Below are 22,570 nucleotides of genomic sequence, written 5' to 3'. Positions count from 1 at the left end.
CGCATCCAAGGGGCAGCGGGAGCAACGAAAGAAGAAGAAAGATATTTCGAAGATCAAATGCTTCAGGCGTGGTGAATTTGGTCACTGTGCAACACAATTTCCTCTCAGGAAGAAGGACAAAGATGACAAGCATGATCTGAAGGTTGCAGCGGCGAAGATCGAGGAGGAGTTCGGCAAAACAAAGAGGCATCTTCAAGAGGGAGGTGGGGTGATTTAGAGTTGTAGTTTGAAACGACTGCAGATGGGCAAGATGCTTGAGGAGCCCACCTCTCGGATCAATTCCTTGCTACTGGAGCCCAGATTAGTAGTAGTAGGATGGACCAATGTTAGTTGGTGCAGAGGAATGTTAGAGTGATAGTTGCAGCGACTAAAAGCATCAGAGACTGAGCAGCACAGAGCAGAGTTGGCAGCAGTGCAGATGGCACAGAGCAGAGGTCAGCAATAGCACAAAGGCTTCAGAGGGTCAGCGTAGAGACTAGCAGCAGTCAGACTCCAACAACGAGATGCATCATATTGAACACCAATTTAGTAATTTGGGATGCTTTTATGTTGTTGATGGAGTAGCAGCAACAGTTGGAGAAGGTCGCAGTGCAGATGCAAAGTTGGCAGTGGCAAGGTCAATAGCAGCATTGATGCAGAATTAAGTGGGAGTTCCAGTACGGATGCAGTGTTGACAGTGGCACGGTCAGCAGCAATACAAATGCAACATTTGCACAGTAGTTGGTGGATAGGATGTCAGACATCAACTGCACAGAAGGAGATGTTACAGAACAGGGTGATGCTTCAATAGGATGCATTGCTAGAGCGCATTCCTCGCTAAGAGGGAGTGCTCATTTCTGGTAGCATCGGATGTGCTCTAAGTCTCAAAATTTGCAGGGAGGCTTAGACACATGCATTCTCCAATACCCGAAAATCGTTTTGGGAAATTCCACCCAGAGATGGTTTTATTAAAATAATTAATTATTTTCAATGGGACCCTAAGTCTAAACTTAGGAAATTAAAATAATTAATGGGTATTAATCTAAACTGTGGGTGTAACTTTTAGAAGAAGATGAGGATCAAGTCAAAATGATTTAAGCCATCGAGTATAAGTTAATTTGGGTCATTGGTTGTCCAACAAAAAGATATAAGAAGAGGCATGAGGGGCACTTGGAGAACACAAAGAGGGGAGATCAGAAGTTCGATTTTCTGAAGCAAAGCAGCTGCCAAAGAGATTTTCGATAGTGATCTTTTGCAGTGAGGGACAGGGATAGTACCTAAAGGGAAATCCTTCTCGGTCGGAGAATATTTAGCAGAGGAGGCAGGGAGAGATCTAGAAGAGGTAGTGCAGTGCCAAAAGACGCTGACACAGGGCCACGCAGAGGCAGTGTAGGCTGACGTGGAGGCAACGCAAAGCCTTGAGGAAGTTCGAAAATTTACTGGGGAGATCAATTTCTGTAGCTAGAAGTCAGGGTGTGAGACCGGGAGAGCAGAAGTCAAAATCACAGAGGAAAATTGATCAGCTGAAGGGGTGACGTTGTACCCAAAGGGTGAGACACTGGGCTAACGCAGTCACTGCGCAGAGGAAATGCAGAGGCAGCCAGGGGCAGCTCACTCCGTGGTTGGATCAGCCAAGATCTCCAGTGATAGTGTGAGGTAATCTCACTTATCTTTTTGTCAGTGATATTCTCTGTAACAGGATTGCCTAGAAGGCATCCAGAGATCGTATTCAGAAATTACTACTGCATAATAATAAAACCCTCAAAGTTGCTGCATTGGTTTTCCCGCATTGGGTTTTCCGAGGACATTTGTCCAAAAATAATTGTGTAGATGTGTTGTATTTCTTTCTTGTTCAGTTTCTTGTTTCCGCTTATAAATTTAAATGGTGTAGGCTGCAGTGTATTCGTTTCAGTGTTCACTGTAAGAAACAATAATAATTTGGTTCAGTGATAAACAAATAGGAGAAACGTAATCAGTTGTTGTAGTAGTGATTCGTGATTCTGAATTTTCACAGGCGCGTCCCCGTGGAACACTCTGTGAGAGAGATAGAGCCAAAAAGCATATCTTCTTGCTTCTTCTTTCCTTCTAGACCTTCGCTTTGCTTTTCTTCTTGCTTCCTAGCGACAAATAGAACTTCTTCTTGATAGATCAAGCTTGTGAGTGAGTGAGTGCCAAATGAGGTCGAATTTGCTTCTTTATATAGCCTTTCCAAGGCATCGAATTTCCTTCTTTATATAGCCTTTCCAAGGGGTCGAATTCCCTCCTTTAGGCCGACTTGTAGCTGCCAGGACCGACTTGTACTTTGGACTCATGACAATATATCCTATGACCTAACAAACCCTAGAAGCATGAAGAACATGCTTTTACCTAGAAGACCACCAATGAGGACCATGAAACCCATGCTTTAAAATAATAACTTTTTCTTTTATTCTTTTGTTTGTTACATAAGATACATATTGAAATGAGTACAATAACAATTATGAAGGCTGAAACTAGTTTCATTTCCAACAATAATGAAGATTGCAAACAAGATGTTTTGGCTTGCAAAGATGATACACGAGTTATAAAATAAGTGTCACTAACAGATGTTTTGCAACCACAGCAAATAATAGCAAAATCTGTGGAAATATCGCAAAATCATGAGAAAAGTTAATAGAAATGTAGGGGAACCAATATTGCTTGAAAAGATCCACACTAGTGAAATTTTTCACAAAACATGGGCAAAATGAAAGCAATGAAACAGCAGAGCTCACCACCAACGAGCAAAGACAGTGGGGAATGCACTAACAACCACGAAACACTTGAGCAATCAGAAAATAATTCAATGTTGAAACTCTGGATGAGAATTAAGAAGCAACCCTGGAGGAACTAGAGATGGTAACCCAAGGCAAAATTTGGAAGGAAATTCCAAGGTAGATCAAGAACTTCAAAATTTCGAAAGCTCTGATTGCAACGCTGTCATACTAATTGATGTGTGCTAGAAAGTAACAAAATCTAACAAAGTTCATAAAGCTAAGCATGTTTGTGTCAAGAAATAAAGTTAACTAGACTTTGTGGAACGTAACCAACATCGATGGGATACGTGAAATCAAAATAAAATTATGAAAAGGACATGTATGTGAAATATCATGGGAAGTTGTGATGACAAATGAGGCCCCTGAAAGTTACCAAACAAAAAGATCCCAAAGATAGTTTCATGTTTCAACAATCTCCAGCATTTGTTTCGTTTTGTTCTTCAACATCCTCTACCCTCCTCCCCCATGCAATTTTTGCAAAGCCTTTGTTTTATCCTACAATATTATGTTGGTTAACAAATATTTTTCATTCTCTCAAGAATCAATATTAAAAGAGGCTTCCCTAACCCTTAGATTGATAAAAGCCTTGGTGCCCACCACCTGTAGGTGACACATAAGAAAAAACATTCTCCTGGATTATCTCAACCGACAGATAGCAGCCACCAGATAGCTCGATGTGCCATCATCTCCACCACCCAAGTCAGCCATTATGCAACCTTGTTCATCTATCATGATCGTATGTTTGAACGTGCTCCTTCCAACCCCGAAGGTATGGCTTTCATTATGTAGTTGGGTATTTTTGCTTACTTATCAAGGACATTTCTAAGCATGGATTAGTGGGCGAATTCAGCGAAAAGAATAGGCTTGGTCTATGCTCTTGTTCCCTTGTCCGACTTGGTTGTTAACCTTATATCCTAGTCTCGTGGGATCCCCTCTATTGGCTACTAGCTTTAGGAGTGGCACTAGATGGGAAACCCCGATTTTGGTTGCATGGTCCCACTTCCCGACATCACATACATCACTCCCCTCCACTTATTATAACCCTTTTCCACATATTTCCCATCTGGGTCCACATTTGTCCATTGGGTCCACAAGGAGTTAACCTCCCCCTCCTCTTGTCCACACCCTGGGTCGGGCTTGGAATGATGCCCTAGAGGTTGATGCAGCTAAAAAGAAAGTTGAAAGCATAATTTCGCAACTTACAACAGGAAATGTACCATAAAATACAAAAGATGGTCGAGACATAAAAATTTACCATGTGGGCAAAAGCCAAACATGAGCTTTGCCCCTTATCATGGCCATCACCCTAGTTCCTGGGGCCCTTATATGAGCCCCCCTACATCATTAAGGAACCCACGATTGTCGCAAACCATGGTGGGCGATGAACTACCCAACCTTAACGAGGTATTCACTGCTATATCATTCGCATCATGCTCTCATTCTCTAAAGCCCCGAGCAGTTGTAAAATGAAAAATCAACAGAAGTCAAAAGGCACATGAAGAAAGGTGGAAAAACAAAGGTCGGGTAGCTAACATACCACAATTGCTCCTTCCTACATCTATAAACCCAAGTGTGGGCTTCCCTCATTATAGCTACCTTTGTACAATGGCATGTGGCTTGGAGCCTCCCCTGTTACCTCGCTCCACTCCACCATTATTTCACATTACACTTGCCATTTGATGGAATTGTCACTCCCTTAGAAGTTGAAACCACCTAATAGGGTCCTTTATTAACATCCTTCTTGAACTTGGAAACACCTGTACACTCTAAAGCCCATTATGGAAGTCTGAAGGGCATGCCACCATGAAGTGCCCACTTGGTTCCATGACTTGTAAGCTCATTTGCTCAATTACAATAATGATTTGTTGTACTAGAAGGTGAGGAGATGCATTGGATCCTATGCAGGATTGCAGGTGGATCTTCATCTCGGAGTTTGGTCTCGCTATATGAGGTCCAAGCCCTCCAAAGGTTCATATTGGCATTTACAGGGTGTGTGTTGAGAGCCATGGACCTCCACTATAGCTAAGAGCAGATAGGCATACCATGGGATCCTTCAACACCATTCATTGTTCGCTCATATCCCACTTATTTGATGATGATGATGCACCTGGACACCTTGCCTAGCCGGCTACACTCTTGCACCACACACTTGGCAGTTGATCTAGGGCCCAGATGGGGCTATGTCTCAACATGGGAGCCAAAGCAAGGGCTTGCATCATTATTCCAGCCTTTGCAGATGGGATACATGCTTGTTTGATTCAGTTAGAGACCCATGAGGATGATTTTGTGCCCCCACAGCCACTTAGGGGCAAAACATGTCATTTGCTTGGAGAGCAAGTGGCCACCCCCTTCATCACTATTTTTGGAGCCCTTCTACTCATTTTGGCACATCTAGGACTTCATTTGGCCTTCCAAGAGCCCTCTTAGCTACTAATCTATCATCTCGACCCTCTTGAGAGGGTAATTATTCTTATTATGGAGCTCTTTGGTGGGCTTTTCACCAAAAGGATGTTATTTTGCACATTATTTTTATTGTAGGGGCATTATTAGGCATAATTAGGCCATTGAATCCCTTGGAGGATCATATAAATATGAGAGAGGTTCATTTGATCTCTCATCATCACTTGGATTTGGGATATATCTTTCTAAAGATTTCGAACTTGCAATTTGTGGAATGACTTGGATGATTGAATGCATTTTGATGTGTGGAATATTTTCTCTATCTCTCTTGGAGCTTCTATTTGGCAAGTTTATGGATGGATATACTCTTTTGTCATGCAAGTGCTCTTTTAATCCAAATTTCATAATGTTTCATGTCTAATGTATGGAATGCTATGTCATGACTTTACTTGTGCCCTAAAAGCTAATGTGAATTTATGAAACACTTGTAATCTTGGCTCGTTGTATATGTTATTCTTATTGGCAAGAGCAATGAATTTTCCTGGGGATAGGTTGTCCACCTTTTACCCTGAAACTCCATCAAATATTGCATATCAAAGTATAAGAGTCTAAAGTTGTTGTAAAATTGCATACATAGAGAATGTAGTTGCTTCTTTAGGCCTCCTTGAAGAGCGAAGTTCCTAAATCTTGATCATTTTGACTCCAATATTCCCAATAGTCAGGCACTAGTCCTAGATCCTTGGTGATCACATTAACTAAACGAAATATCGTTCTTTCACCATTTTTTTCCTCTTTTCTTCGTCCCCCAAGGATAAGGAGATTTTCTAGGGCTTGGTACGAAATTTTAGGAAGGAGGAATTTTAGGATTTCGTCCGAACAAGTTTCTTCATTTATGTCTCCTCTAGCTATCCTCCTATTTTGAACGAATTCCAACAATGGAATTTCAAATAAATTGATGCCCTAGCTATCACACCAAGAGGGAACACTTGAAGCTGCTTTGACTTGGGGATTTATTGACGGTTTAGACTATGTAGTTCATCATTCAAAACCTTTTCTCTTAACTATAGGTCATCATTGGATGAGCCTTTACCGTGGTATAACTCTCAACCCTTGGTCTCTTATAGTATTTCTCGCAGGGGGATTTTCATGGAAAGTCACCCTAGCTTCTCCCAAAGCTCACACTTTAATTGAATCTTTCCATTGAAAGATCCATCCTTGCCTCACATAGAACCCTAGTATAAACACATCAATCACAAGTGAGGGATTTGGAAGTTTTGATCTTAGGCATTCATCATTTTTGAATATTCCTAAGCCTGAGGTCATCCTTCATAGGTCTTTCTTGGGGATCCTTTCAGCTTTTCTTTAAGTATTTGAACCATTAATTGAGCCTCTCCTTTGAATGGGCCTAGGAAATCATGTTATACCTTGCCATTGATCCTATCATTCAAGTGATTTCCTCCATACCAGGACTCCTCCCATCAATGAAAGTTCGTAAAGAGCAGGGGACATCAACTGACGTGATAGTGGGTCATTGTCCCATTGTTGTCACTTGGTCTAGTAGTAGTCCCTTTGGAATCCCTCCTAGGACCCCTGCTAGATTGAGCGATAACAATTTTGTCGTCATTGTCGGGGACATGAGATGTGTGTCTTGTTTCCCTTACAACATCATTGATATATCACTCTTGGCGACTCCATTGGAAGAACTAAGCCCTAGTTCCTCATTAAACTTTAAGGTCAATGCTCGTAGGGTGGAGCAAGCATTTCTCTAGGCATCACTAAATTCACCCTACGACTCCTACATAATTTACATGTATATCTCTATAAGATGTCTTTCTTTGATCGTTTTCCCGCTTTTGACATCACCAGCATCCTTGGGCACGCTAATCATGTCACAGGGAGGATGGTACGTGGGGTGCCCATGTTTGATGGTGATCCACTCTGCAACTAATCATGTGGAAAGATTTACTGTGCATACTTCAAAGATGAAAGTGGCCCACCAAGATGTCCTTATACTATTGTTCATGAGATCCCTCCATGGTCATAATTCATGGTTGCATAATCACAAACCTAGGAGTGTCTCATCTATTGAGGAATTCTTTGATGCCTTACATTTTCAAGTACGCCCTGAACTAAACATTCAAGAGGAAGCCTTCATTAAGCATCATGATGACCTTGGGAATCTAGATGATGAGCAAGGAGGGTGTCCACATGATGAAAAAGGTGATTTTCAGAACATGTGTGATAGGGAGGATGAGTCTATGGATAGTGAAGTTGAGATTAGCCCTACCTTTCCCGAAGACACTATTTTTGATAATACCCTCTCTAAAGACCTTGGAGAAGGTGATCCTATAACCCCTTCAGACATTGATATCAAAGATCACTTGTATATAGAAGAAGGGGAACGGGAGGTTCATGGGAATCGTTTTGACAAGGTGCCTATCTATGACACTGATGATGAGAATACCAATAGGACCCTTGTCTCTCTTCGCAATCCTAGGGTTGTAGTTGTATTGCATGTAGAACCTCTTCTCAACCCCTCTTGTAATAAAGAATCCTTTCTCTCGCCTGAATATGATCATCATGAGCAACCCATTTGTTGTGTCACTCCATGTCATCAGTCTCCCTTTCCGTCGAATCATGACCCTAGGGTGGCCATAAAGCGCGATATGAATAAGGAGGACCATGATGGAGATGATATGCCTGAGGTTGCCATCCATCAAAGGTTTATCAACTTGATTGTTGATATCTCTATCTTTTGGTTGGAAGAGAGGATCTTGTGTAGTAGATTGCATCCCTTTCTTCCCTCTTCCCTCGTGATACTCCATGTGTGGTCATTCTATTTTCCCACCTCCCGCCCTTGTGACCTTCCATATAGCCATTCCTGCCCTTACCTTTGGATCTATTGCATAAGTATAGAGGCAATTCTTTTCATATTGACTAGATGATAGGTTCGTTGCATTGGGTCTATGATTAAACTTGGTATTTGTGTGATGTAATATGCATATTAGAGTAGGATGCATTGCATGTTGATTTTCGCATTAGAACTAATATCATATTCTTTATCGTGCTATATTAGGTGCATTTAGATTAGCATTGCAATTAAGATTAAATTTGATCTCTTGTTGATTTTTATGGCCTAATATAAGCATGGGCAATCATAAGACATCGCAAAAACATGTTGCCCCATGTGCTTAGTCTTTGATGTGTACATAATAGGTTTGCGATCCCAAGAGATTGTTGGTGTTCTCATGACCTCCCCGTTCGAGTATGTTTGTGCACTCTACTGAGAGATGATATCCCAATTAGAGCTAGATGTTACCCACCACTCATGGGTGACACCCATAGGAGAATTTTTTCTCCTAGATTATCTTTAGCCGACAGCGAACAACCCCTTGCAGCCACCAGATAGCTCAATGTGCCATCATCTCTGCCACCTGAGTCAACCATTATGCACCCTTGTTCATCTATCATGATCATATGTTTGAAGGTGGTCCTTCCAACCTCGAAAGTATGACTTTCATTATGTATTTGGGTATATTTGCTTACTTATCATGGACACTTTTGGGCATGGATTAGTGGGGGGATTCAGCAAAAACGATGGGCTTGGTCTGTACTCTTGTCTCGTTGTCTGACTTGGTGGTTAACCTTGTATTCTAGTCTTGTGGGATCCCCTCTATTGGATACTAGCTTTAGGAGTGGCACTAGATTGGAAACCCCGATTTTGGTTGCATGGTACCACTTCCCGAGATCACGTACATCACTCTCCTCCACTCATTATAACCCCTTTTCACATATTTCCCATCTGGGTCCACATTTGTCCATTGGGTCCACAAGGAGTTAGCCTTCCCCTCCCCTTGTCAACACTTTCAGTTGGGCCTGGAACAATGCCCCGAAGGTTGATGAAGCTAAAAGCAAGTTAAAAGCATAATTTGGCCCCTTACAACAGGAAATGTACCATAAAATGCAAAAGATGACCACGCCATAAAAATTTAGCACGCGGGAAAAGGCCAAACCTGAGCTCTACCCCTTATCATGGCCATCACCCTGGTTCCTAAGGCCCCTACAAGAGCCCCCTATATCTTAATGTTAGTTTTTGTATCATCGAAGGTGTTATAGTCTCGAAACTTTATGGAGAGGCTAAAACACAGGAGTTCTCCACAATATAGAAATTGTTTTTGGAAATTCCAGCTAGAAGTGTCTCAATTAGATTATTAGCCTATTTTTAAGTATTTCCTAAGCCTAAACTTATGAAAAGTGGTTAATTAATCAATATTAATTGAGAAAGGGGAGAATCATCTAGAAAGTTAGAAACTCACACGGATTGATCCAGAAATAATCTTAGCCATCGATTATGTTTTAATCTTGGCCATTGGAGTCCCAGCGAGAGATTATAAGACAAGGTCGATGGGTAGATGGAGAACACACCAGTGCAGACTCTCAATGATCGAGGCAAATCGATTTTCCAGTAGCAGAGTGATTCAACAAGAGGATTCAAGCCAGAGATCGAGTAGCAGGTGGCAGAGGAGAGTAGTAGTATTCCAGTGGAGGCTTCCAGTGCCGGAAGAGTCAAACTGAGGGAGTTTGAGTTTGCCTAGAGGGACTACGCAAGGACTGCACAGGCAGCAACAGCAGAGCAGTTCGATCTAGCTGGAGGAGCAGTCGATTCAGTAGCTGGTGGTCAGGATTTTGATCAGGAGGACCAATGAATCAGTTCCAGATCCAGAGAGAAGCAGAGCTGCAGATTTCAAGAGTTTCCAGAGGCAGTAGTAGCAAAGTTTGTGCAAGCACTGCATTGAGCCTGAGTCCTGACGCAGAAGGAAGTGTGAATTGCTGAAAGGCCAACTTCAAGAGATGAAATCAACCGTGGGGCGAGGAAAAATCCTCACAATAATTTTGCTAGTGATTCTCTCATATTGGATTGCTAGTTTGGCATCCAAATTATTGTACTCAGATTTGTTCCTGAATGTAATATTCCTAATGGAAATATACAATGATAACCAAAGCAAACATAGACATAAAAACACAAAAATCAAACACAAGAATCAGTCCATGAAATTTCACCAAAATCTGCGTTGTTGAGCCATTTTATTATGATAAGAAGAGGGTACAATGAGGTGTTGGAAAGAGTGCACCTAGGCTTGCCCAAGGCAAGCTAGCAAAGCCCCAAATGACAAATAAGACACCCTCCACCAAAATGCTGCTCAAGCTCTGCGTTGAAGATGCCCAGAAATACGTTGCTCATTGAATGGATCTATTGTTAGGGCCCTCTCCGGTGCTCAGAAAATTCTGGGAAATTAATCTCGTCCTCTCCACCAAATAACCAGAATAACCCACAAAGGATTTGGCCAATGCTTGACTTCAGAAATTCAACCCTATTTCCCCTAGCTCCTCTAGCAGCTGGTTGAATTGGGACCCCTGTTTGACCCCTCAAATCTGCCCAAAAAATTATGCCAAATTATTTTTGAGGTCCTTGTCAAAAACCCAGAAAAACACAGAAAGTGTTTGTCCTAGTTTTGACGCTCCAAAATTGACCCCAAATGTTGGGCCCCTCCTCCACAAGCAAAAGACGTAACCTGCAACAGATTTTGTGTTTGCTGCTCCTCCAAGCGCTAGAAAATTCCCCAAAATAGTTACAAACTCCAAGCGAGGGCTCTCCCAAACTCCTCAAATCTCAAGCCCAAACTCCCTTCACTCCTCAACTCCCAAGTGTGCCTCCTCCTAGCACTGCGCAGTCCCTGTGTCGCTGCTAGTGTCTCCTCCCCACAAACTTGCACTCCCACTGCAGGAACAATCGAAACTGGATGGAACTCCCTCCTTGGGCTGGCACTCGAAGTCCACCAAAGTGAGGGTTGAGATCACTACTCGAAGATACTCGTGTGCTAAACAACACTTGCAAACTTGGCTTCAGCTCAAGCATGTTATGTCAAAGGCAAGATTTCTGAATAGATGAATGAATGACCAAAATGAGTGTCTCTTGCTCTATTTACAAAGAGCCTCCAAGATGCCCATGTGGCCCCAGCTCGACTTTCCCCCACCATCTTCGCTCCAACGAGAACGTACTGCATATGTGGGCCGTAATTCTCCATGGGGTGGCCCCCACGCTCCACTAGAGCCGCAATATTTCCCTTCCTCCCAAATGTTTGGGCCCCCACTTAATCCCAAAATTCATGTGGGACCTCTAGAGTCTAAACCCACATCGCCTAAGTGCAAACATGAAATAAAACAAAATTGGTCAAGATTGATATTTCCCTTCGCAATATTGCTAAGCGGGAATATCACAGTCCTCCCCGCCAAAACATTGCTTGTCCTCAAGCAACTGCTGAACAAGCACTCTCTCCATGCTGACCCAATTACCACTGCGAGCAATACTGGGGTCCCAATTATGCCACTAAGCCACTCTCGATCCCTGTGTTGACCTGTCATAAAGGAGTCCCAATGGCAAATATGGGTGACCTCCCCCTGTGGGAACCCACTCTCCCTAAGCTGTAACCCAACTACTCAACCCTATAGCTCTTGGGTCCCAAAGTAATCTCAAAGTGAGTCTGTCAAGTGGATGAGGCCCCGTCCTGGTCATAACTACAACCCACTCGTGCTCCTGCAAAGTCATCCATTCTGGTAAACCTTCGCTACACACCCAATATGGGAAAACTCCACTGCGCGCAGGTCTATCCTGCCAAGGTTACCATCCACCGTTGCATGCCCAGACTCCTTTCGAAATAATAGTGAGAATGGCCTTCCTCGCTGCATAGTGATTATCCTGATGGACTCTGACCTATCATCTGGAGGACGATGCAATCCTATCTCTGTCATCCCCATGATCCTCCCAAAACAAAGTAGTCCTCTAACCCAATGGATCCCTGGATACTACAACCAGATTGAAGGCCCATCGCTCCCAATTCGTAGTGGCTACCATTGATTAGTGCCAATGACCGCCAAAACCCATACGAGCCAATCATCCTGCCATGCTAGCGTAGTGCCCCAAGGCATCAATGAATCTCTTGGGGGCAAACTACTCATCGTGCAACCGAAACCCAATGGAAGACCTGTACGATCATCCCCTAGAGAAACCAGCACATCCATGAATGTGGCTGAACTTCCAAACCTTGAGACGCTGAGATCCCGTGTTGATCGTAAAAGAAAACTGCGATGCTGACGTTGCGGCTCTCTAGTCAAAACAACAATGCAACGTGCTCATACTGCCCACTGTGTGAGGACTGTATCTTCCTCTCCTGAGGCCTAGTGGCGAAAAAATTGTGAGAGCCAAGCTCATCCTGTCTAAGCATCTCCATGATGTCAATATCTACGCCTCTATTGCCAATCTCGACCCTGAACAACAACAAGATAAGTTTGCCTTGCCATTTAGTGGAGGTTTCAGTGATCCCCCAGGTGTCAAGCCCAAGGTGAATCAGATCACCCTCTGTCATGACCTTGCTCATCACCAAGGGGAGTGATCCACCCACCAACCAGATCCCTACATCCCCCAACCATACTGGGATCTCATAACTCCCACTCGTCGCGGAATATGGCTGCATAGTGCTACTACCTATAGAAACCATCTAGCCCTCATCTGTAATCGTTGTATGTATGTTCCTGCCAACCCACGCAGTGTAGTCCACTATCCCAACTCCTAACTATACATGTGGATACTGCTCGAAGTATGGGTGCCCTCCCGTAGACGAAGTCTACCATCCAACGTCCCTCATGCTCCTGTGACACCTCAGATTGTCTCGCCCAAAGTGCATCATGCAATTCCCTCACAATTGACTCCCCCTGTGTGAGCCCAGGAGTGGAACCTATGCTACCTTGGCAATAAACAAAGTCGTACCTAAGCCTGCATCCGTCAGCCCGTGCCTCCACCAAACGTCTCAACTAGAGAATCATGGTTGGGGAGGTTCCCAAGGGTAGGATCAAGAATCTATTGGGGTACTATTAAACCAGGTGAAGCCCTGTCTTTGTAAACCACAGGATATCCCCGACTACTGCTATACCACCCTGTACCGTCCCGTTCCTTATCTGTGTCAAGGCACCAGTCACTCCCTACATGTACTCAATGTGATGTGAGACACTTCTACCCCACAATGCAATCCAAGACACTACGGTACTCCACCATGCACCTCCATGTCCACCAGTAGTCCAATGCTCAATGCTAGATGCTCCCACACATCCCTGGATGTGATGGCCTAGAGTTGTGTCTCTACGTGTCGGGCCACACCTGATCGGTATCATCACCTCCACCATTGCATCACTATACTCGTCAATGAATGGATCTTCAATCCATAAATCCCTTGAGGGATCCGAGAAGGGAATCTCCCTATGTGTCAGTGGTGATGCTACCACTGTGCTGCTCCTCTGTGTCCTCTGTGCCCAACACAAAAGTGAAGAGTCCCCAGCTCCATACAAGGCACCGTCCGATGGCCTACTAATGCCACCTCCTTTGACAAACTCCTACCAAAGTATGTTGATCACCCTAGAGTACAGACGTCATACCAGACAACCAAAGGAGTGTGTATTGGTTGGCCACTGGTGCTGCCTGAAACTCCCCTAGCGAATGTGCACGCTCAACTGATAGGTCAACTGTACCATACATGTCGTAGCCAACCGGCATACCTAGGAAATGATAGGCAGTCCCACCCAAAACCCAATGCCAGTCAGTGTTGCCGGTATCCCCAGCGCTTGGATGTTCCTGTTAAGCTACACCCAAGTCCACCATCATTTCCATAGCCCACTCCACAGGGTACCAACTTAGAATCTCTCGCCATCCAACCCCAAGAGAGGGATAGAATGCACAAACTCCTGCACATAGAACAACCCCAACATACGGATGTTGCACCCTATGCAACTTCGATCATCTCATCCCATTACCCAGGTCAACACATGAGATCTGACTAGGTAGTCAACACATGAGATCTGACTAGGTAGCTCTATCTCTATCTCTCCAATGGGCAAAGGTGACCCAACAGTGCTGCTAACCTAGTCATCCCCTCTGGTATGCCTAAACAACTCTGCCTCTCTCAATCCAATGCGTAGGGGTGGGTCGATAATGTTGTGGATCCTATCAGTGCGCCTCTGAAGCAAACTGTGCCGAAATCCCAACGTGTGGTCTCTATGTTGCCCCTCATCAATGTCTAGCCCAAAGGATGGTTACACATCCTCCTCCATCATGGGCTCGACATGAGCCTCCAATTGCTCCTCCATAGACAACCCAACATGCAAGACATGCTCACCAGTCAGCTGTAGGTGACTATCATCCGACAACTCTGTCATAAATTTAGATGCCCCTATACCTATTAGCTCCTCATCAACAGTGGAGATGTCTCCCGACACCTCATCAATGGATCCCTCAACAACGAATGGCATCTCATCAACAGGCATATGTTCAACAGTCTCCTTGCCAACCATGGCTCCTTGATCTACTCTCTCGTCTTCTTCCTTAATCCTCCTCATCATCGGCTGCAAAATTCCACTGAACCTCCATTGGTTCATGCATGCCTCTTAGTTCACGGAATTCCCAAAAAGAGAGGAATGCCTGAATGCCATGACCCAATGATTGGTATGCCCTCCAGTTTGCTCCCAATAACTCCATATCAATTGTAATTGTTGGCATTATGGCACAAGTTTGGAGCTATGGCACAGGTGTTGTCCTTGATGGCAACTCACTCTGGTGACAGATCTCAGTTCAGGCTTTCAGAATGAAGGAAAAGATATATACGCAGGTTCACCTAGACGAAGACGCGTATACACGCGGGTTATACGTTACAAAAGCGCGTATGCGTATACACGCACTTTCACGCAAGGAAAAGCGCGTACATGTTGGAGAACTTACTTTTGGTCTGTGGTATTTAGTCCTTGGTAATTGAACCTATGGTTTTGGGCCATGGTATCTCGTCAGAAGTGTTGATCCCAAGTATTGGGTCCATGGTATTGTTTTATTATGGTTTTGGACCGTGGTATTGTGAAAGGCCTAAGACTATAAAAGAGGAAGGAGATCATTTGGCAAAGGATCATCTGAATTAATAGAATATCTGAAAAAGTGTTGGAATATTGGTGATTGGGTTATGGTACAGATCTAGATCTGAATGAAGGAGGAACCTGAGCGCAAAGAGAAGGATAAGTTCTATTGATGGGTCATAATCTCAAGGCTTGAATAATAGTATCTTTGTATGATTTTGATCCGTTATATGTGGCGCATGCTTGATCTATAAATCTGGTAATCTGGGTTAATTAATGACTGAATATTTGAAAGAGTGAATTATCCTTTACAGATCTGTACGCAGGTTCAGTGAAGCAAATGTGCGTATACACGTTGCTTCTGTGAGTAAAAACAGCGTATACGCAGGTTGGTCCAAACACAGAAGCGTATGCACGCAGGTGTCTGGTTATTGAAGTAGCGTACATCTCTTGAGTTGTGTTCTAGCTGCTTCTGTTTATTGCTGCAGTGTTCTGGGTTCAGAATTTGGTGTGTGGTTATTGTTACAGTGTTTTGGGTACAGCTATCAGAGAAGTGTCTACTTGATTCAGTTCTAACTGGTGAAAAGGAGATTGATTGATGCAAAAATTCTTGATGATTGATTGATATTCATGGATCCAGTCTGAAAATTTATGAAACGTGGTCCCTGGAAGAAAGAGAAGGTTGTAGCCTTCTAGGCCAGCACCTACATACTAGTATCTTGGCTAGTGCAAGAGCTAAGGGGGTTGTAGCTCCCTTCCAAGAGAAGCTGGAGAACGAGAGAGGGTTGTAGCTCTCTGCAGATTGCAGCCTACGTACTGGTAAAGGACTGCACCAGTACAAAATCATTGTAAAAAGAAGTTTCTAATTAGAAGAAGATAGAGACGAATTGCAGCAAGTGGTTTTCACCCACATTGGGTTTCCACCTTATATCTTGTGTTCTTGTGTGTGATTGTCTTCTGCTCTGTTTCACTGTTTCTGGTTATTGTTTATTTGATTCTGATACACAGATTGATGATCAACATCTGTAAGATAAAGTAAATTATAAGTTTGCATGGTATACGTAGGTTTCCTTATACGTAGTTGGATATATACGCGGTTTTCACTAACTGAAGTAGCGTATATGATCTGGATTTGAAAAAAGGAAATAATTGACTTGATAATACTGATTCACCCCCCCTCTCAGTATTATTTCCAACAGTAATCATGTCCGGATTCCCAATTGTAGAATGAATCAACTTCTCCCCCACATCAATCATCATTTGTTGCATACTAATCACCTCATTCAAGGTTACCGCCATGTTGCTTGATTCTAATCTTTCCCACAGGCTGAGCCAAGATTATGGCTCTAATACCACGGTAATATTCCTAATAGAAATATACAAAATGATAAACAAAGCAAACATGGACATAAAACCACGAAAATCAAACACATGAATCAGTCCATCAAAATCTGTGTTGCTGACCCATTTTATTACGATAAGAAGAGGGCACAATGAGGTGCTGGAAAGAATGCACCTGGGCTTGCTCAAGACAAGCTAGCAAACCCCCAAAATGACAAATAAGACACCCTCCACCAAAATGTTGCTATGTTGGTCAAGCTCTGTGGTGAAAATGCCCAGAAATACATTGCTCGCTGAATGGATCTGCTGCTAGGGTCCTCTCTGGTACTCAGGAAATTCTGGGAAATTAATCCCAGCCTCTCCACCAAATACCTAGAATAACCCACAAAGGATTCGGCCAATGCTTGACTTCAAAAATTCAACCCTATTTCCACTAGCTCCTCTAGCCGCTGGCAGAATTGGGACCCTTGTTTGCATTGCTACCTATTGCAATAACCAGACTATCCCACGAATCTTGTAGAGAACACAACAAATTGATGCACTTATCTTCATCTGAAATTTTAATATCAACAGATGCTAACTGACTTACCACGGTATTAAATGCATTCAGATGCTCTATCACCGAGTCTCCATCTTTCATCCTCAAGTTATACAGCTTTTTCTGTAGGAATAGTTTGTTCACCAGAAACTTGGATTGGTACAAAGTCCCTAACTTTACCCACAAAGCCTTTGTCGTAGCTTCCCCTAATACATTCAGCAATACTGAATCTGAGACACACAATCGTATTGTGCTCTTTGCCTTCCGATCCAACTTCTTCCATTCTTCATCGGTCACTCCCGTTGGTTTAGTACCTGGATCTACCGCGATCCACTGATCTTTATCCACCAACAGATCCTCCGATCTTGAGTTTCCACAACTCAAAACTCTAACTGCTCGCCATCTTCTTTCACCGCCAGAATCGATCTCACAGATCTCCTGCTGAACAAGCTTTACTACAGGGCCGAGTGAAACCCCTCAGCAACAAAGGCGTCCCCTTGAAGCCAAACTTGGCTCTGATACCAAATGTAGGTTTTAACCCCGTAGAGAAATTACCTGCATACGAATTCTAAAACATAGAAAAATAAACAATGCGAGAGCATAACACATAAAACACATATACACAGAGATTTTCCCACTGGATCCCAAAACCGGGACTACCAGCTTGATTTTTCATTATGTTCCTTTCAATGTTATAATACATATTTAAACATGCCGAAGCATCCAATACCATGGACCGAAAGCCATCACATCCAACACCATGGACCGAAAACCATCGTGTCCAATACCATGGACAGAAAAACCATCGCGTCCAAAAAACATGTGCAAAAATCATGCACAAAACCATAGGTGGGTCCGCCCAACCTAACATAGGGTCCAATAAAATCAAAATTTTGGACCCCATAAAGTGGGGTTACGGGTACCCCTCAAACCCCTTGTTAACTACGTGGAAAGAATATAACACAACCCAACAATCGAGTAACAGGTGGCAAAGGAGAAAGACAGTATTCGGGTGGAGGTTTCCAGTGTCGAAAGAGTCAGATTGAGGGAGTACGAGTTTGCCCAGAGGGACTACACACGCAGCAACAGCAAAGGAGTTCGATCTAGCTGGAGGAGCAGTCAATTCAGTAGTTGGTGGTCGAGATTTTGATCAGGAGGACCGGTGAATCAATTCCAAATCGAGAGAGAAGCAGAGTTGTAGATTTCAGGAGATTCCAGAGGCAGCAGCAACAAAGCATGTGCAAGCACTGCGCTAAAGTTGACACAAAAGGAAGTGTGAATTGCTGGGGGGCAATTTCAGGAACTAAAATGAGTGGTGGGGTGAGGAAAAATCCTCACAATAATTTTGCCAGTGATTCTCTTATAGATTGGATTGCCAGTTTGGCATTAAATTATTGTACTCAGATTCGCTGCTTAAGAATAATAATAAAACCTATGTTGCACCGGTTTTCCCATATTGGGTTTTTCTGGGGAAAATTGTCTAAAAATAATGGTTCCAAAATTTGTGCGCTAGAAAATCTCAGTTTCCAGCATGTTATTTTCCACAACATTTTTATGGTGAAAATTGCAGTTGTGATTTTATTCATTGTTTGTCTTAGCAAATAAACTATACAATTAAATTTACAGTTAGGACAATACATTCCAGTTGCTACAATAAATAAAATTTTCACAATTAAGAAACCATGATGTCCCAAACCAGGGTGGGCAATGAACTACCCAACCTTAAGTGGGTATTCACTGCTATATCATTCACATCATGCTTTCATTCTTGGAGCCGTGAGTAGTTATGCAAAGAAAAATCAATACAAGGCAAAAGACATATGAAAAAGGGTGGAAAAACAAAGGTCGGGGTAACTCATGTACGACGATTGCTCACTTCTACATTTATACACCCAAGTGTGGGCGTCCCTCGTTATACCTACCCTTGTACCATGGCATGTGGCTTGGGGCCTCCCCTGTTACCCCAGCCTGCTCCATTATTTCACGACACTTGTCATTTGACGGATGTACCATGGACCTGTCACTCCCTTAGAAGTTGAAACCACCTAATAAGGTCCTTGATTAACCTCCTTCTTGAACTTGGAGACACCTATACACTCTAAACCCCATTATGGAAGGGCATGCCACTATGAACTGTCCACTTGGTTTCGTGACTTGTAAGTTCATTTGTTCAATTACACTAATGATTTGTTGTATTAGAAGGTGAGGCAAGATTGCAAGTGGGTTTGTATCGTGGGGTTTGGTCTCCCTATACAGGGTCCAAGCCCTCTAGAGGGTCATATTGGCATTTATAGGGTGTGTGTTGAAAGCCATGGGCCTCCACTATAGCAAAGAGAAGATAGCCATGCCATGGGATCCTTCAACACCATCCATTGCTCGCTCCTGACCCACATATTTCATGATGATGATGCACCAAGACACCTTGCCCAGCCAGTTACACTCTTGCACCACACACTTGGCAGTTGATCCAGGGCCCAGATGGGGTTGTGTCTCACCATGGAAGACAAAGCGAGGGATAGCATCATTGTTCTATCCCTTGCAGATGGGATACATGCTTTTTCGATTCAGTTGGAGACCCACGAGGATGATTTTGTTCGCCCACAGCCACTTAGGGGCACCATAGGTCATTTTCTGGAGATCAAGGGGCCACCCCCTTCATCACTATTTTTGGAGCCCTTCTACTCATTTTGGCACATCTTGGACTTCATTTGACCTTCCAACAACCCTCTTAGCTACTTATCTATCATTTCGTCCCTCTTGAGAGGCTAATCATTCTTATTATGGAGCTATTTGGTGGGCTTTTCACCAAAAGGATGTTATTTTGCACATTTTTATTGTAGGGGAATTATTAGGCATAATTAGGCCATTTGAATCCCTTGGAGGATCATATAAATATGAGAGAGGTTCATTTGACCTCTCATCATCACTTGGATTTGGGATATATCTTTCTAAAGATTTTGGACCTACAATTTGTGCAATGATTTGAATGATTAAATGCATTTTGATGTGTGGAATATTTTGTTATCTCTCTTGGAGCTTCTATTTGGCAAGTTTATGCATGGATATACTCTTTTTGTCATGTAAGTGCTCTTTTCATGCAAATTTCATAATGTTTCATGTCTAATGTATGGAATGTTATGTCATGACTTTACTTGTACCCAAAAAACTAATGTGAATTTATGAAACACTTGTAATCTTGGCTGGCTCGCTGCATATGTTATTCTTATTGGCAAGAAGAAGGAATTTTCCTAGGGGTAGGTTGTGCACCTTTTACCCTGAAACTCCATCAAATCTTGCATATTGCAGTATAAAAGTCTAAAGTTGTTGTGAAGTTGCATACACAGAGAGCATAGCTGCTTCTTTAGGCCTCCTTGAAGAGCAAAGTTCCTAAATCTTGATCATTTTGACTCCAAACATCCCAATAGCCAAGCACTGGCCCTAGATCCTTGGTGATCACATTAACTTAACAAAATATCATTCTTTCACCTTTTTTCTGCTTTTCGTCATCCCCTAAGGATAAGGAGATTTTCTAGGGCTTGGTGCGAAATTTTAGGGAGGAGGAATTTTAGGATTCTGTCCTAACAAGTTTTTTCATTTATGTCTCCTCTAGGCATCCTCCAGTTTTGAACGAATTTCGACGATGGAATTTCAAATAAATTGATGCCCTACCTATCACACCAAGAGGGAACCCTTGAAGTTGCTTTGACTTTGGGATTTCTTGAAGGTTTGCACTTTATAGTTCATCATTCAAAACCTTTTCTCTTAACTATAGGTGATCATTGGATGACCCTTTACCGTGGTATATCTCTCAACCCTTGGTCTCTTATAATATTTCTCTCAAGGGGCTTTTTGTGGAAAGTCACCCTAGCTTCTCCCAAAGCTCACACTTTAATTGAATCTTTCCATTGAATAAACACATCAATCACAAGTGAGGGATTTTGGAAGTTTTGATCTTCAGCGTTCATCATTTTTTAATATTCCTAAGCCTGACAACATCCTTCATAGGTCTTTCTTGGGGAGCCTTTCAGCTATTCTTTAAGTATTTGAACCATTAATTGGGCCTCTCCTTTGAATGGGCCTAGGAAATCATGTTAGACCTTGCCATTGATCCTATCATTCAATTGATTTCCTCCATACCGGGACTCCTCCCATTAGTGAAAGTCCATAAAGCGCAGGGGACATTGATTGAAGTGACAGTGGGTCCTTGTCCCATTGTTGTCACTTGGTCTAGTAGTCCCTTTGGAACCCCTCCTAGGACCCTTGCTAGATTGAACAATAACAAGCCCAACCTCAAGTTGAATATAATTGTATCACACAGTCATCAACTGTAATTTTGACGATAGCATCTCCTTTGAAAGTTGGAAAACACAATGCATCATGGTCTTTATTTCATGCTGTTGCAGCCATGTATGCACATTGGTTTCCATTTTCCTTCTTAAACTTGTATTTATGAACAACCGCTGCTAGGACCTTTAGATCCATAGTACACCCGATTTCACACTATATATCCTGCTTGACAAAAAAAATTGGTTATATGCTCAGAAAGCACTAAAAATAATTCCAAATTAACCCAATACCTAGATGGACCAAAAAGTAAGTTCTTTATTGCCCATCGCTGAGCTAGAATGGATTCTGTTTGTAAATATCAAAAAAATTACCATGTAAGTTTTAGAATCAAGGCCCAAAACTTTCAGCTACAACCAACTGTTGCAATAAAAATAACTATGGGTTTCACCTGCCGCTGCTGCCGGATCATAGCTGGTAGATCTGTGTAAGGCAACTTAGTGTCAATTTTGCATTCCATGAGGATTACTCCATCATAGTCCTTAATGTACCTGGAGCATATCCATAACATGTGTTACAACTCTAATAAGTAATGTAAACTGACAAAAGAAAACCAGTCTAAGACATGCCTTCGAACAAACTGAAAATACATAAGGTAAAGTTTTAGTGGACCCTACTCTAACCATATACTAGAATGAGGGGCTTCTATCCACCTTTTGTGATAAAGAATAATACTATTTGTGATTCCATTTTATAGAACCAACATATTCTTCGAGTCCAGAAAGTCATCTTTGCATGCTTCAAAGTTCAAAATCATACTTAACATCCCTGATGAATGCTGGTATTATAATAAACATCTATATAGATAAGCCATAGTGTCACTTGAATACTTTTCTGTTGCCTATTCATCATAATTAATTAAGAAAACTTCAAGTTAGATAAGCAGAATACCCATGCCATCTCTCTTTCTCCAAATCGATCTCCTTTGTAAAACCCTGCACTTACATAAAAAGATATGGATGTTATCACTTTGATCATTATGCTTCAAATCAGGAGAAGATATGAGATCCAGAACAGAAAAAATTTCAATGGTATCTAACCTGTTTTAGGCCTTAATTTTTAATTCAAGATTTAGATTTTTGGCTTGGCAAGAATATGAACAGAGCATTACACTACCTGAAGAAAAATATAGTCTAAGAAAATGTAAAATGCTTATTAAGTTATTAACTAATGTAGAAAGCCAGCAAAGTGATTTCATATATATAAAGGTCTAATCAAGATCACT

At 42.5% G+C, this 22,570-nt stretch overlaps 1 protein-coding gene across 1 annotated transcript in view; it reads right to left on the bottom strand.

The window, feature by feature from the left end:
- Window positions 1-22,570, bottom strand: part of LOC149192223 (histone acetyltransferase GCN5-like) — a 413,833-nt gene that overhangs the window by 166,647 nt on the left and 224,616 nt on the right. Inside the window, exons 6-7 of the mRNA XM_089404505.1 lie at window positions 22,237-22,280; window positions 21,737-21,836 (exon numbers count right to left, since the gene is read on the bottom strand). Of these exons, the coding sequence (XP_089260631.1) occupies window positions 21,737-21,836; window positions 22,237-22,280 (144 nt within the window). The remainder of the gene's footprint in view (window positions 1-21,736; window positions 21,837-22,236; window positions 22,281-22,570) is intronic.

The sequence above is a fragment of the Pinus tabuliformis genome, chromosome 2_2 (assembly GCF_031772625.1).
Source record: "Pinus tabuliformis cultivar Carrire ecotype Pingquan chromosome 2_2, CPIR1, whole genome shotgun sequence".
Taxonomy (NCBI): Eukaryota; Viridiplantae; Streptophyta; class Pinopsida; order Pinales; family Pinaceae; genus Pinus; species Pinus tabuliformis.
The sequence above is the reverse complement of the archived record's forward strand: the minus strand, read 5'-3'. Positions and strand labels throughout refer to the sequence as shown.